The sequence below is a fragment of the Desmodus rotundus genome, chromosome 1 (genome assembly GCF_022682495.2).
Source record: "Desmodus rotundus isolate HL8 chromosome 1, HLdesRot8A.1, whole genome shotgun sequence".
NCBI lineage: Eukaryota > Metazoa > Chordata > Mammalia > Chiroptera > Phyllostomidae > Desmodus > Desmodus rotundus.
Genome location: NC_071387.1, coordinates 81,370,698 through 81,382,972, shown reverse-complemented (window position 1 = coordinate 81,382,972; position 12,275 = coordinate 81,370,698). Strand labels below are relative to the sequence as shown.

General features: G+C 51.2%; 1 protein-coding gene across 2 annotated transcripts in view; it reads left to right on the top strand.

The window, feature by feature from the left end:
* Window positions 1-12,275, top strand: part of PHF2 (PHD finger protein 2) — an 83,177-nt gene that overhangs the window by 52,093 nt on the left and 18,809 nt on the right. For both annotated transcript variants that reach the window (XM_053925308.1, XM_053925311.2), the window contains exons 4-10: window positions 1,709-1,869; window positions 4,370-4,511; window positions 7,592-7,778; window positions 8,799-8,961; window positions 9,935-10,022; window positions 10,398-10,504; window positions 12,020-12,111. In XM_053925308.1, the coding sequence (XP_053781283.1) occupies window positions 1,709-1,869; window positions 4,370-4,511; window positions 7,592-7,778; window positions 8,799-8,961; window positions 9,935-10,022; window positions 10,398-10,504; window positions 12,020-12,111 (940 nt within the window). The remainder of the gene's footprint in view (window positions 1-1,708; window positions 1,870-4,369; window positions 4,512-7,591; window positions 7,779-8,798; window positions 8,962-9,934; window positions 10,023-10,397; window positions 10,505-12,019; window positions 12,112-12,275) is intronic.

Sequence of the window (12,275 nt, the reverse complement as noted above, 5' to 3'; positions counted from 1 at the left end):
AGTTTTTAACTATTAAGCTAGTCCACACTCAAATTCCACACTTTGTCAAAAATTCCCGTTTAAGTACTTTTTTTCCTACCAGTTACCGCCTCCAGCAGTTTCTGCTTCAGGTAAGGTTATCTTGGCTGTGATTTTCTGTATTTACCTATGTCTCCAGATTTGGGGGTGACTTTTTCTGTGTCACCCCAATTATCTGATGACTCTAAGAAAAGTCTTTAGTTTTCAGTTTGTTCATATTTGCTTGTTGTGAGGACAGGAGTGACAACTGCCAGGTGATTTACATGTGAGATTTGACACTAGAAGTCTGGTTCCACGTTATTTTAACCCCTTCCCATTAATTAGATTGTCTTTTTATTGTTGACTTGTAAGAGTCCTTTACATCATGGGGCCCCAACCCCTAGGCTGTGGACCAGTACGGGCCCATGGCCTGTTGGGCCATGGACCAGGCCACACAGCAGGAGGTGAGCAGCAGGTGAGTGAATGCATTACCACCCTGCATGAGAGCTCAGCCTCCTGTCCCCCCCAACCTGTCTGTGGAAAAATTGTCTTCCATGAAACTGGTCCCCGGAGCCCAAAAGGTTGGAGATTGCTGCTTTACAGAATCTGGATACTCATCACTTATCAGATACTTTCTTTCATTCTATGTGTTGTCTTTCCACTCTCGATAGTGCTCATCTGAAGCACAAAAATTTATAATTTTTATGAAGTCAAATTTATCTATTTTTTCTTTTGCTGTTTGTGCTTTTGGTGTCTAAGAAATCAGTGCTAAGTTTAAGTTCATAAAGATTTATGCCTTTGTTTTCTTCTAAAAGTTTTATAGTTTTAGCTTTTATATGCAGGCCTTTGACTGATTATGAGTTAATTTTTGTATATGGTGTGGGTTGGGGTCCAACTTGATTCTTTTGTATATGGATATCCAGTTCTCCCATGTATTATTTGTTGAAATGACTGTTCTTTCTGCATTGAATTTTCTTGGCACCCTTAAAAAGCAGTTGACCATAGATGTGTGGGCTTATTTCTGGACTCTCCATTATGTTCCATTGATCCATGTCTCTTCTTATGCCCATACCACACAGTCTTGCTTAATATAGCTTTGTTGTGAATTTTGAAATTGAGAAGTGTCCTTCAATTTTGTTGTTCATTTTTAGGACTGTTTTGGTTATCTTGGTATCTTGCATTTCCATTCAATATTCCAAGTTTAGCTTATCAATTTCTGCAAAGATGTCAATGGGTATTTTGATAGGGAGTATGAGGAATCTATGTATCAATTTATCATTGAGAAGAACTTTGTCTACATTTGCTGCATCCTCAGACCCCAGACCCATCCTGTGCAGGGTCTGCTCACCCATTAAGGGGCTGGGGAGTGGGACTGGAGTCAGGAGAACAAGGGAGGTAGGGGAGGATCTCAGTCTTTGTAGGAGGGATGGGTGCTGTGTGTCCCCATCCCCACTCACCACTCACCTCACCCCTGGTTAGGCCTCTCAGACCTTGAGGTTTCCATTTATGAGAAATATTTAGGACCCTGCCATTACAGCCCTATAACCCCTGGGCATGACACCTTGGGGAGTCCTCCACTTGGGGCCATGAGAGATGTGTGACAGGAGCTTAGGTTCCACATCTCTAGCCCTGAGCCCCTGTCCAGGCCTGTCACAGTGCAGGGAGGCTGGCACCTTGGCTGATGTAACTACTGACTTGTACATCCCTGCAGTGCGGAAGATGTAGTGGTCCGTGTGCCAGGCAGCCAGCTCACACCAGGCTACATGGAGGAGCACGGCTTCACAGAGCCTATTCTTGTTCCCAAGAAAGATGGACTGGGCCTGGCAGTCCCAGCCCCGACCTTCTATGTCAGCGATGTTGAGAACTACGTGGGTAAGTGCCTCCCTGCTCACATGGCCATGGGCACCCAGGGCCTGCTGACCTGAAGCCCTGGTTGTGTTCCCATGCCATGTAGTGGGTGTGACTCAGGGTTTCTGTTCTCTGTTCTTGTTAGCATTAGACCCCATGTCCCACCTCAGTGGTATGTGACCTTGGCCCCTTCCCTTCTCAGTTACTTCAGCTGCAAAGTGGGATGTGTCTTGGAAACCCCTTGATTCTGCCAGCTGCATATTCCTTTACTTTAGGGCTCTAACAACAGTCATGCCAGGAGGGCTTGGCCAAGTGAGCACACTTCCCATAAAGCTTGTACTTTGTCTTCCTCAACCTGTCCTGGTGGCTGGCCTTGCTCACCGGCCCCAGGATGAACCTTCCCATGGCCCAGAGCCACCTCTCTCCTGGGTCTTTCTTGGTTCCAGCTGATGCTGTCGGCAGCCCGGTCTCGTCTCCTGGGAATTCCTAGCACTGTAGACACCCTCAGGCAGGACACTTTCAGGTGGAAGGAAGTGCCTGTGTGTGCCTAGACATCGTCCATGAGGCAGCTGGCATGGAGAGACCTGCACACACTCAGCAGTGACCCCAACAGGGCTGGTAGCCACAGAGCCTTGACTTTCAGGCTCTCATAGTTGCCAGGGCTTGGTGTGTTCACAGAGATACCTGGGTGGCTAGTGGGGGAAAAGGAAAGACCCTGAAATGGCAAATGCCCAAGCCGGCACTGGCCATATGCTGGACAGGTGAGTGTGCAGGCACTGGGACTGCAGAGGAATTGCCCCATTGCTGAAAGATTGACCTTTGGCATTTGTAAAGCCTACTGTGGGGGTGGGCATGGGGACTAAATGAGATCAGGTGTATGAAAACCAGAGACCACACCCCTCTCTGGAGCTGGGGTCCCCAGGAGCTGGCCAACTTGTGGCAGGGAGGGAGAAGGATTCACTTTTCAGCCTGGTAATGACCGCTGTCCAGGACATGTGCCAGGCCTGTAAGAGCACCTGAAAGAACAGCCAACATCTAGTGGATTATCTCCCAGAGCCAGGCTTGTTCCTACAGGCCCCTGGCTTGGGTCTGCTGAGGCCTTGCCCCTGCACCACAATTGTTCCACATGGGGAGACAGTCTAGAAGTCTCAGAGAATGTTATAGTAAATGTCTTTTTCTCTCTCTTAATTGTTTTATTATGGAACTTTTCACACACTAAAAAAGAGAGGAGTCAACAGTGAGCCCCCACATGCCCAGTACTGGCCATAACAATTACCAGCTTTCAGCTCTTTTTCTGTCTCTGCCACTGTTTCCTGACTACCCCCCAACCCAGACTATTTTAAAGCTAATCTCTGGGACATTCATGATGTCACCCATGATAACTGCACTGCACAGCTCTAACAGACATTATTTTTAAGAAATGTAATCACACTTCTGTCCTTGTACTCTACAACTCAAACACTATCTCCCTAATATAACTTAAGACCCACTGTGATTTTCCCCAGTTGCCTAAAAAACACCATTTTACATTTGGCTGTTTGAAGGAGAATCCAAACAAGGCCACACATTGCATTGAGTTTTTATGTTCCTTCAAGTATCGTTTCTTCTGGAACAGCTGCATCTCCTTTCCATTCCCTTGGTTTGTTAGAGAAATGGGTTGTTGGTCTTGGAGAATTTCCTACATTGGAATTTAGGAAAATCTTACACTGGGAATTTGGCCGACAACATCCTTGTGGTGTCAGGTAGCATATTCCTCTGTCCCCAGTAGTCCCTGCACCACATGGTGACAAGCTTGCTCAGGTGTGCGTTCAGGTTGTCAGCACGATCCTTCTTCCCAGTAGGGACACTTTCATTCAGCTGGAGGCTTTTGGTGCCTGACCACCCACTTTCAGGCAGTCCAGCCCCATTGTCCATCAGCCTCTCAGCTTGAGGTCTGATCAGCTGTGGAGGACTGTTAAGAAAAGTTGGCTAATCCTATACTTTCTCCCTCTGTTAACTGTAGGTCTCATACAAAGAATTTCCCTCATTGGCGACTTGGTTGTACGGAACTTTCTTTTCATCACCAACAATATTTACCTGTACTTTTTCCTTCATCAGCTATAGAAAACATAGGATAAATGTTTTCCTTTCATTTGTCAATTTTCAGAATAATGAGTTGGTACCCTAGACATGCAGAAGTTTCTTGACTTTTTAATTTTTTAAGTATAAGTGTGTTCCATGCATTATTTAAGACATACACTAAAAACATCGTCATTACTTATCTCAAGTTCAAATTTACCTGGAGTCTCTATTTTTTAATTGCTGATCTGGCCACCTTAGCTGAGGCTGGTGACTCTGCACTGCACCACCGGGTCCTCCTGACAGCTCAGAGGGAGTGAGGCGGGGGAGGGGTTGTTGGGCAGTAGAGACCTGAGCCTCAGCCTGCAGCCCTCCCCTCCATGGCTGCCCCCTCTGCTTGTCCAACTTCACTGGAGGCCAGGTCATTTTCCTCTGGGGCACTCACCCTCCTCCACCACCTCCCTAGGCCCAGAACGGAGCGTGGATGTGACAGACGTCACCAAGCAGAAGGACTGCAAGATGAAACTGAAGGAGTTTGTGGACTATTACTACAGCACCAGCCGAAGACGAGTCCTCAGCCTCACCAGTCTTGAATTTTCTGACACCAGGTGAGCAGGATAGGTGGGCCTGCGGCTGGGCCCTTTTGCTCCAGGGAGGCACACAGGTGGTAGATCTCAGGCTGTTTCTTTTCTAAAGTATGAAGGTTATGCATTGTGAACAATTCAAACAGAAAATAAAGAACAGGACATCAGCTCCTCCTCTGGTCTGCCCCATCCTACTGCCCACAGAAAACATTGGTAACAGCCGGGACTACTTTCCTCCAGAATGCACGTGCTCATGAATGACACACTCATGGCACACACACACTGTCTTATGCAGACATGCCCACACACAGGTATACATACCCCACCCCTATGCCACACTGACACGTGCACACATACTTGCGTGCTTGCTCATGTGCCTGCACATACTTTAACTTGTACCTTTAGCACAATGGGATCATGCTGTAGCAGCTGCTCTGATCCTGCTTTCCCAGCCTTCCCACCCTACTGTCATTCCCCTGCCCCAACCCCCATGTTGGGGCCCTGCCCTTCTGGCTGCTGTTCTCAGGGATGAGGTTCCCGCACAAGGCATTGGGGCTGTCTGGGCCCACCTAGTTCCAGGCTTTTGTTGTCAGAGGTTGGTCGGACTCTGGTTCTGCCCCATGTCTTTATGACCCTGTTCTCTCAGAACTACCTGCTCAGCCCTGCCCACCCACAGCTATGCTCCTCTTGCCCCGTCTCAAATCCCCACTGCTCTGCTGCTGGCTCTTGGGAAAGATCTGGTTTGCTCTCTACCACAAGGTGTGATCTGATGATGGTTTAGTTTAAGAACAATCTCACTTTTGCATTATTTCCACCTTACTAATTCTAGAAAGCACATAAGATAACAAAATAACCCATCTGCAAAAGGTCAGGTGGGAAAAAAATAAGAGTTATCAAAAAACACATTGAGAAATGGAATACAGAAGTACCAGGAGCTGTAATGAAATGATGTAATTGGATGCTGGGTTTCATTTGCTGAGCTTCCTGACAGCAAAGGCAAAACGGGAAATAAGGTGGATAATTATGGTGTCTGGAGAACACAGCCTCTTATCTTTGTGTTTACAAGATGGATTTTCTCCAAGGCAGAAGGGATTTTTCTGAAGAGTGGGTTACTTTGGTACCAAAGAACACACTCATGTTGCCATCAACTTGATTGGCCACTTTGGTCAGAAGGATCTTCAGAGAGTGAAAATAGGATGATGGAGGTAGGCCTCAGGTTTCCCCTTGGGCCTCTCAGATCTACCGCTTTGCTCACAGAAAAATATATGGTGCTTCTGATATCCTCTGGCTCTGTCCAAGGACAGTCAGGGTGGGGTGGGAGGCATGTACATTGGGGTGGGAGGACATTTCAGTCCAGGCCATTCATGGTCTTGATGCCAGAGTTATTGAATGCCCTGGAGTCAAGCGTTATACTATTCAAGGCGGAGGAGGTATGATCTCTGTTAGGTTGGAGTCGCTCAAGAAACCAGATGGACACAGCAAGCTAAGGAGCAGGGTTTAGTAGCGGGGAATAAGAGGGAAAGTGGAGCCAACCTAGGAAGGATGGGGAGCCAACCAAGGGAGGTTAAGACTTGCTAGGTTGTTCTTAGGGCAGGGTTTTTAATCACAAAAATCCATGAAGGGTAACTGGTTGGGGTGTCAGAGTCTGATTGGCTAGAGCCGGTTGCTGGGTACCATTTCTGCTGACCATTGTTCTTGTTACATCTTGTCAGGCTCAAGTTAAAGCTGCATCTTGTTATGCTGGATAGGCCGACCCCAGACCCCAATTTTAGCCGGGCATCTGTTTGTCCTGGGTGGGGTCGGCAGGCAGTTTCCCAGGCAGGCATTTTCCAAGGCTACAGTTTCCCATCGTACAGTTTCCCGCCTGGTGATTTTCCATTCTTCCTTGGCCTACCTAGGTCTGTCAGTCTCTGCCACATTAGTACAGTCTATCCCCAAAGATGTCTTCTGGGGCTGCAATGGCTGGGCCCAACCCCATGGACTGTCTGGGGCTACATTTAAGGCATGCATGGGAGTTTTGTGTCACCTTCCCTTTTCTCTGGACATCTCTGAAGGACTTCAGGGAGCAGCTGGTATTGGCAGCAGGCTATGTACCTGAGGAGCCAACAAGCAAAGAAAGAAGGACATTTGGGGCCATGTGTGGGAGTGTGGCAGTGGCCCTGTTATTATGTATGGTGCATGGAGGGTTGTGAGCACCCTTGTCTGGTGAGTTAGGGGCCCCTCTCTTGGGGCAGTGCTGCTCCTGGACTGTGGAAGGTCGGGGAGGTAGACACAGGTACAGATGGGCAAAGAGGGTTCTTGTGGGGGATGGAGATTCTAGTTTGGAAAAAGCCAGAGATTTAAAGAGGAGGGCCAGTGACTAAGGCCATTGAGCTCAGGGCGGCCTGACCTCTGATTTGTGATAGTATTGTAAGGGTGGCATGGCCTTCAGTGCAGAGATGTGCGGATTCCATCCTGCCTGAGGCAGCCAGAACAGAGACCAGCCCTCGAGGCAGCTGAGGTATCACTGCACAGGTGCTACTGACCTGGCTGTTCTTAATGCAGTATTGTGCATTTTAGCCAGGACAGGGACATTTAATTGAAGCAAGGGCTGCTTTTGCCTTTTTGCACATTCCCTGGGAGTAAGCTGGCTGGTGTGACAGAGACTGATATGGCAGAGGGTTCCCAGCAACCTGTTGTCAGTGCTGGAGACAAGTGGCTTTTCTTTTGGCAATGCCATGAGGCTCCTGGACTATACGTGAGAAATGATACTCTCAGCCCATCATACCAGCACGGTATGGACCAACCCAGGATAATTCCCTTTCTGGGTCTCTAGGAAGGGTCTATCTCCAGGGTGGATGGTCCTCAGGCCTTCTCCGCACACGTCTTTGGGTGTGGAGAACAGTGTTAGATACTTGCCACAGCCAAAGCTAGCGTCTGGGCTTGTTCTGCCTTCTATGAGCCTCAGTTTGCACATCTGTAAGGTGAGAACAATGCTGTGTAGCCAGAAGTGAGAAATGTGTGTGGGACGTGCGTCTCAGAGCGCTTTTCCTGCCCTTCCTGGGGCATAACAAACGTGGTGATACTTTCCCACCACTGCTGACCCCTCTTCCTGTCCCTGCCAGAATGTCTAGCTTTGTGGAGCCGCCTGACATTGTGAAGAAACTGTCCTGGGTAGAAAACTACTGGCCCGATGATGCATTGCTGGCCAAGCCCAAAGTGACTAAGTACTGCCTGATCTGTGTGAAGGACAGCTACACCGACTTCCACATTGACTCCGGGGGTGCCTCTGCCTGGTACCACGTGCTCAAGGTGAGCCTTGGGGGCTTGTCCCACCTTTGCCAGATCACTGTTGGTCTGCAAAAATGTCTGCAGTCTTCACGAGCCCTAGTGGTGGCTGACACGAGGGACAAGATGTTTTCCCCCCTGGAGGTGTAGGGGTAGGAACACCTTAAGACCAAGCTAGTGTGCATGTGTTGCCTTTTTCTAAAGACTGAGACTTGTGAGGCAATCAGACGAGGCCTACCAGAGTGGTGACAGGGCGCCCAGTGCCACTCTTATCCAGGGAAGGGACAGTAGTGCAGGAAAGAATTCCTGAATTCCTGAAGGGTAGCTTGCCCCACTGCCCCCCACCCCCCACGCAAAGGAGTGTGAGGGATGGGCTGGGGGATGGGGACAGGCTTCAAGTGCATCTGAGTGGCAGGGTGGGCTGGGGACCCCTGGCCAGGGGCAGATAGAGAAGCTAGGGGAAAAGGAAGATGTGAAAACAAACAATAAAGGAGACCCTGAGCTTTGGGTTCAGCTGCTTTGCCTAGGTCTCTCCAGACTGAGCAAGTGCCATCCTGCTTGTCCCTCAGTCTGTCTGCCCTGAGAGTGAGTGGCTCCATGTCTCATGGCCCTGGTTTCAGCATAGGGTCTGCCAGGGCTTGGCAGTGGGGCCTTCTGCCATCTCCACCTGAGACACGAACCGCTCCTGTAATTCAGGAACCAGTGGGTCACAGCTTTGTTTCCCCTTGGTACACGTGGTATCCCTATTGCTGCAGAGTTACGGTATGTGGGGTGGCGAGGGTGTCCTGACCATGCCCAGGTTCTATGCCTAGAACCTTCTAACCACGTTGACTTCTGAATTGTAAAGCACATGTGGCTCCAGCGTTTCAGAAATTGTGGGCCCGGGTAGGATGGCGTTCAAGCCAGGACCCCGCACGAGAACCCCAGCATCCCCAGGACATGACAGGCTCTGCCCATGCCCCAGCACATCTGGGTTGTGGCAGGCTCTGTCGTCACTTCATTCATGGCACGTGGTGAGCTCTGCCAATGGCCTCTTGTTGGCAGGGGGAGAAGATTTTCTATCTCATCAAGCCAGCTTCTGCCAACATCTCCCTATATGAGCGCTGGCAGTCAGCCTCGAACCACAGTGAGATGTTCTTTGCTGACCAGGTGGACAAATGCTACAAGTGTATCCTCAAGCAGGGCCAGACACTCTTCATCCCCTCAGGTGAGTGAGTACCTTGTCCCCATGTCATGTCCCCCCACTGGGATCTGCCCTGGGGGGGCATGTCCTGGCTGTCTGCTGCCTTGTCCTGGGGCAGGCCTGTTGTTCAGTCACCACTGGGATCACCTCGGGCCAAGAGCCCTTGCAGCCTCCAGCCTGGCTGTGCTCACAGAAGCCAGGCCAGGGGCATGGGGTTGTGTGGGCACCCCAAGAGCCCAGCCTTGCAGTCTGAGAGGGCTGTTTGCTGATCTTGACATTTCAGACATAGACGGAGGAAGCAGGACATGAGTAGATAAATGCCCTTTATAGGTGTCACATTGCTTCACCGTAAATATTTCACCATGTCTGAAAGACTTTCTTTCAAAAATAACATAATTACAATAGTGTCATCACACATTGAAAATGAATAGTTAACAAGCCCTTAGTTTCACTAAATAGCCATTTGATGCTCATATTTTCCTACTGTCATACATGGAGGCCTCGTGTTTCTATTGACTTACATGCCTCTGAGTCTTTCTTGATTTAGGTCCACCCCCACACCACGCCTGGTTCCCACAATCAGTTGTTTCCCCAAGTCTGGCCTGGGCTGTGTCTCTGAGCATGATGTAGGGATGAACCCAGCTCTCCAAGGAGATGTCACAGCCCTGTGTCATCATCTTTTGCCCCTGCATGTGGAGATCCGGGGTGACTGGCAGCCTGACCCTGGTTGGTCTGACCAAGTCCCCTCAGCTCCCAGGCCTGAGTTTCCCCATCTGTACTGTTCAAGGCTGGATTGACCAGACTGGACCAGCTCTCGGACACGGTCTCCTTCCTAGAGGGCACACCCACTCAGTACACAAGGCCAGGCCAGAGCTCCTGCTATGGGTATCAGGTGGACAGGGGCACTGAGCCCGTGCTGGCCAAGGACAGGCCAGGCAGCCTCTGAGGGCCTGGCATGAGAACGCCATGAAGGGCTAGCCACATCTGTCTCCCCCAGGCTGGATTTATGCCACACTCACGCCAGTGGACTGCCTGGCCTTCGCGGGACATTTCCTCCACAGCCTGAGTGTGGAGATGCAGATGAGGTAGGGCCACACCTGTCCCCGGGCTCCACCAGGCAGGGTCTCCACCATCATTATGATGCCACCTCCCCTGAGTGGCTGGGCCTCTATGATCGTGGGAAGGAGGAGAAGATGGGCCCTTAAGGTGCCTAGTCTCTGGAAAGCCTCCATGGCCTGTGGTGGGTTTGGAGTGAATTGAAAGGCTGAGCTGCCTTTCCCATAGTCACTGACCCAAAATGATCCCCTGTTCACCTCTTCATGCAGGGTCTAGCAGGGAGGCCTGAGCGGGCTTGGCCTCGGTGTGGTCTTGTCTGGCCACGCTTGGGGTGGGCTCACCCTCCTTTAGTGCCCCCTGCTCAGGGCTCATTGCACTAAGTATTTCTTTGCTGTTGCTTCCAGAGCATATGAAGTGGAAAGAAGGTTGAAACTGGGCAGCCTGACTCAATTTCCCAACTTTGAAACTGCCTGCTGGTACATGGGAAAGCACCTCCTGGAGGCCTTCAAAGGTGAGTCCTGGCATCTTCACCTACAGCTTTGGGTCATGTTTGTGTGTGGAGCTCAGGGACACCAGGAGGGGGAACAGTTCTGTCCTCATGCAGCAGGGCAGCTGGGCCCTGGGGAAGGCTGACCACTGCCTTCAGGGGGCTCAAGTCCCCTCAGCTCCCAGGCCTTGGTCCCTGTCTGTTCCTGTGGGGCTAGAGTGGACTCTTGCCTGCAGGAGCTTTCTGGGGTTTCAGAAAAAGTGCTGGCCATGTGTTTCCAGGCCTGGTGTGGGTTCTGCTTGGTGTCTGTAGCCTCATGTGGGTGCTGACAGGGCTCAGTCAGGACATCCAGAGGCCTGGGGGTCTGACTAGCCCTGGGCCACCAGCTGAGGGACCCCTGAGGTATCCCCGTCATATGGCTGGCTGGGTGTGCATCTCAAGGTCACATGGAGGGCCCATGGGAAGCAGAAGGCTTCATAGGGACTCTGACCCCTGAGAACAAGGCACCCTCAGCCCTGGGCCTGCTAGTCACACCTTAGGCATCAGTGCTGGCACCCACCCTAAGGTCCATAGATTTTCTGCAGCCTTGTGAGGAAACCAGAGGAGATTTGCTTTGATGCTCTTCTTTTTCAGTGGTGCCTAGCTGGAAGCTGCTCTTTTGAGCAGAGTGGAGCCTACCTACTGGGACCCTCTGGACTTTGGCTCTAGTATGAGAAGAGAAAGCTGAAAATGGTTCTTAATCTGGGCTGGTCAGGTTTCAGTGACATTTGTCCACTGAACCCTAAATTTGGAGCTCTGAACTGTATCTTGGCAAAGGGCGTGCTCTGCCCTGGCGGCTTGGTGGGCACTGGGGTGGGGAAGTGTGGGTGCAGCCACACTGGGCACTGACTGAGAGTCCAGGGTGACTTCTGGCTAGCCAAGCCATGCTGGAGCATCCCAGCCACTCTGCCTCAGGTCCTCCTCTGGGAAGGGTGACGGCAGAGCTCTTTGGGGCCAAGAAGACCCAGGGAGGTGCCTCCTGCCAGGCAAACTTGGTTACCTGGTAGTGTCAGAGCTCTCTGGTAGAGGTGGCAAATGCTCTGTCCCTTTTCTACAGGGCTGGACTTGGCCCCTAAGGGTATCTTTGAGATGGGCCCCAGCAGGAACCAGGCCCCTCTCCCCAGAGTCCCTCAGCTGTGCATGGGTGACGTAAGGGTGGGAATCAAAAAGCACCTAGGGATGCTTGGTGTGGAGCACCATCCTGACACCTTGCCGAGGGGGTCCGGCGACCAGGCAGAGGGGGAGCCAAGCCACTTGTGTGGGAGGCCTGGAGCATGGATGGTGGCAGGGCCAGTTCTACCTGGATGGATGTCCACCAGGTTCCGAGAGGAACTGTTGGCAGTTGGGCAGGTGGCGGTGGGTGGAGGCCTCTGGAAAGTCCAGCCCTGAGCAGTCTCTCCATTTCTACCCTCTACCCCACCCTGGGTGTGAAGCTGCCTGTGGGCGGTGGGTAAGGATGGGTGGGCACCCACCTGAGGAAACCTCTCTGTCTCTCTGAAGGTTCTCACAAATCTGGGAAGCAGCTGCCCCCTCATTTAGTTCAAGGAGCTAAAATTCTCAACGGTGCTTTCAGATCATGGACGAAAAAGCAGGTAGGGAAGCCTGCCAGGCGTAACCCAGGGTGAGGGGAGAATGGCAGGTGATGAGCCATCCCAGGGTTTGTCCTTCTTTTCATGGGAAATAGTATTTGAAGAGCACATAGATGCCACCAGCCCAGATCAGACACCTGGCTCGGGGCGGGGGGGGGGGGGGGGGG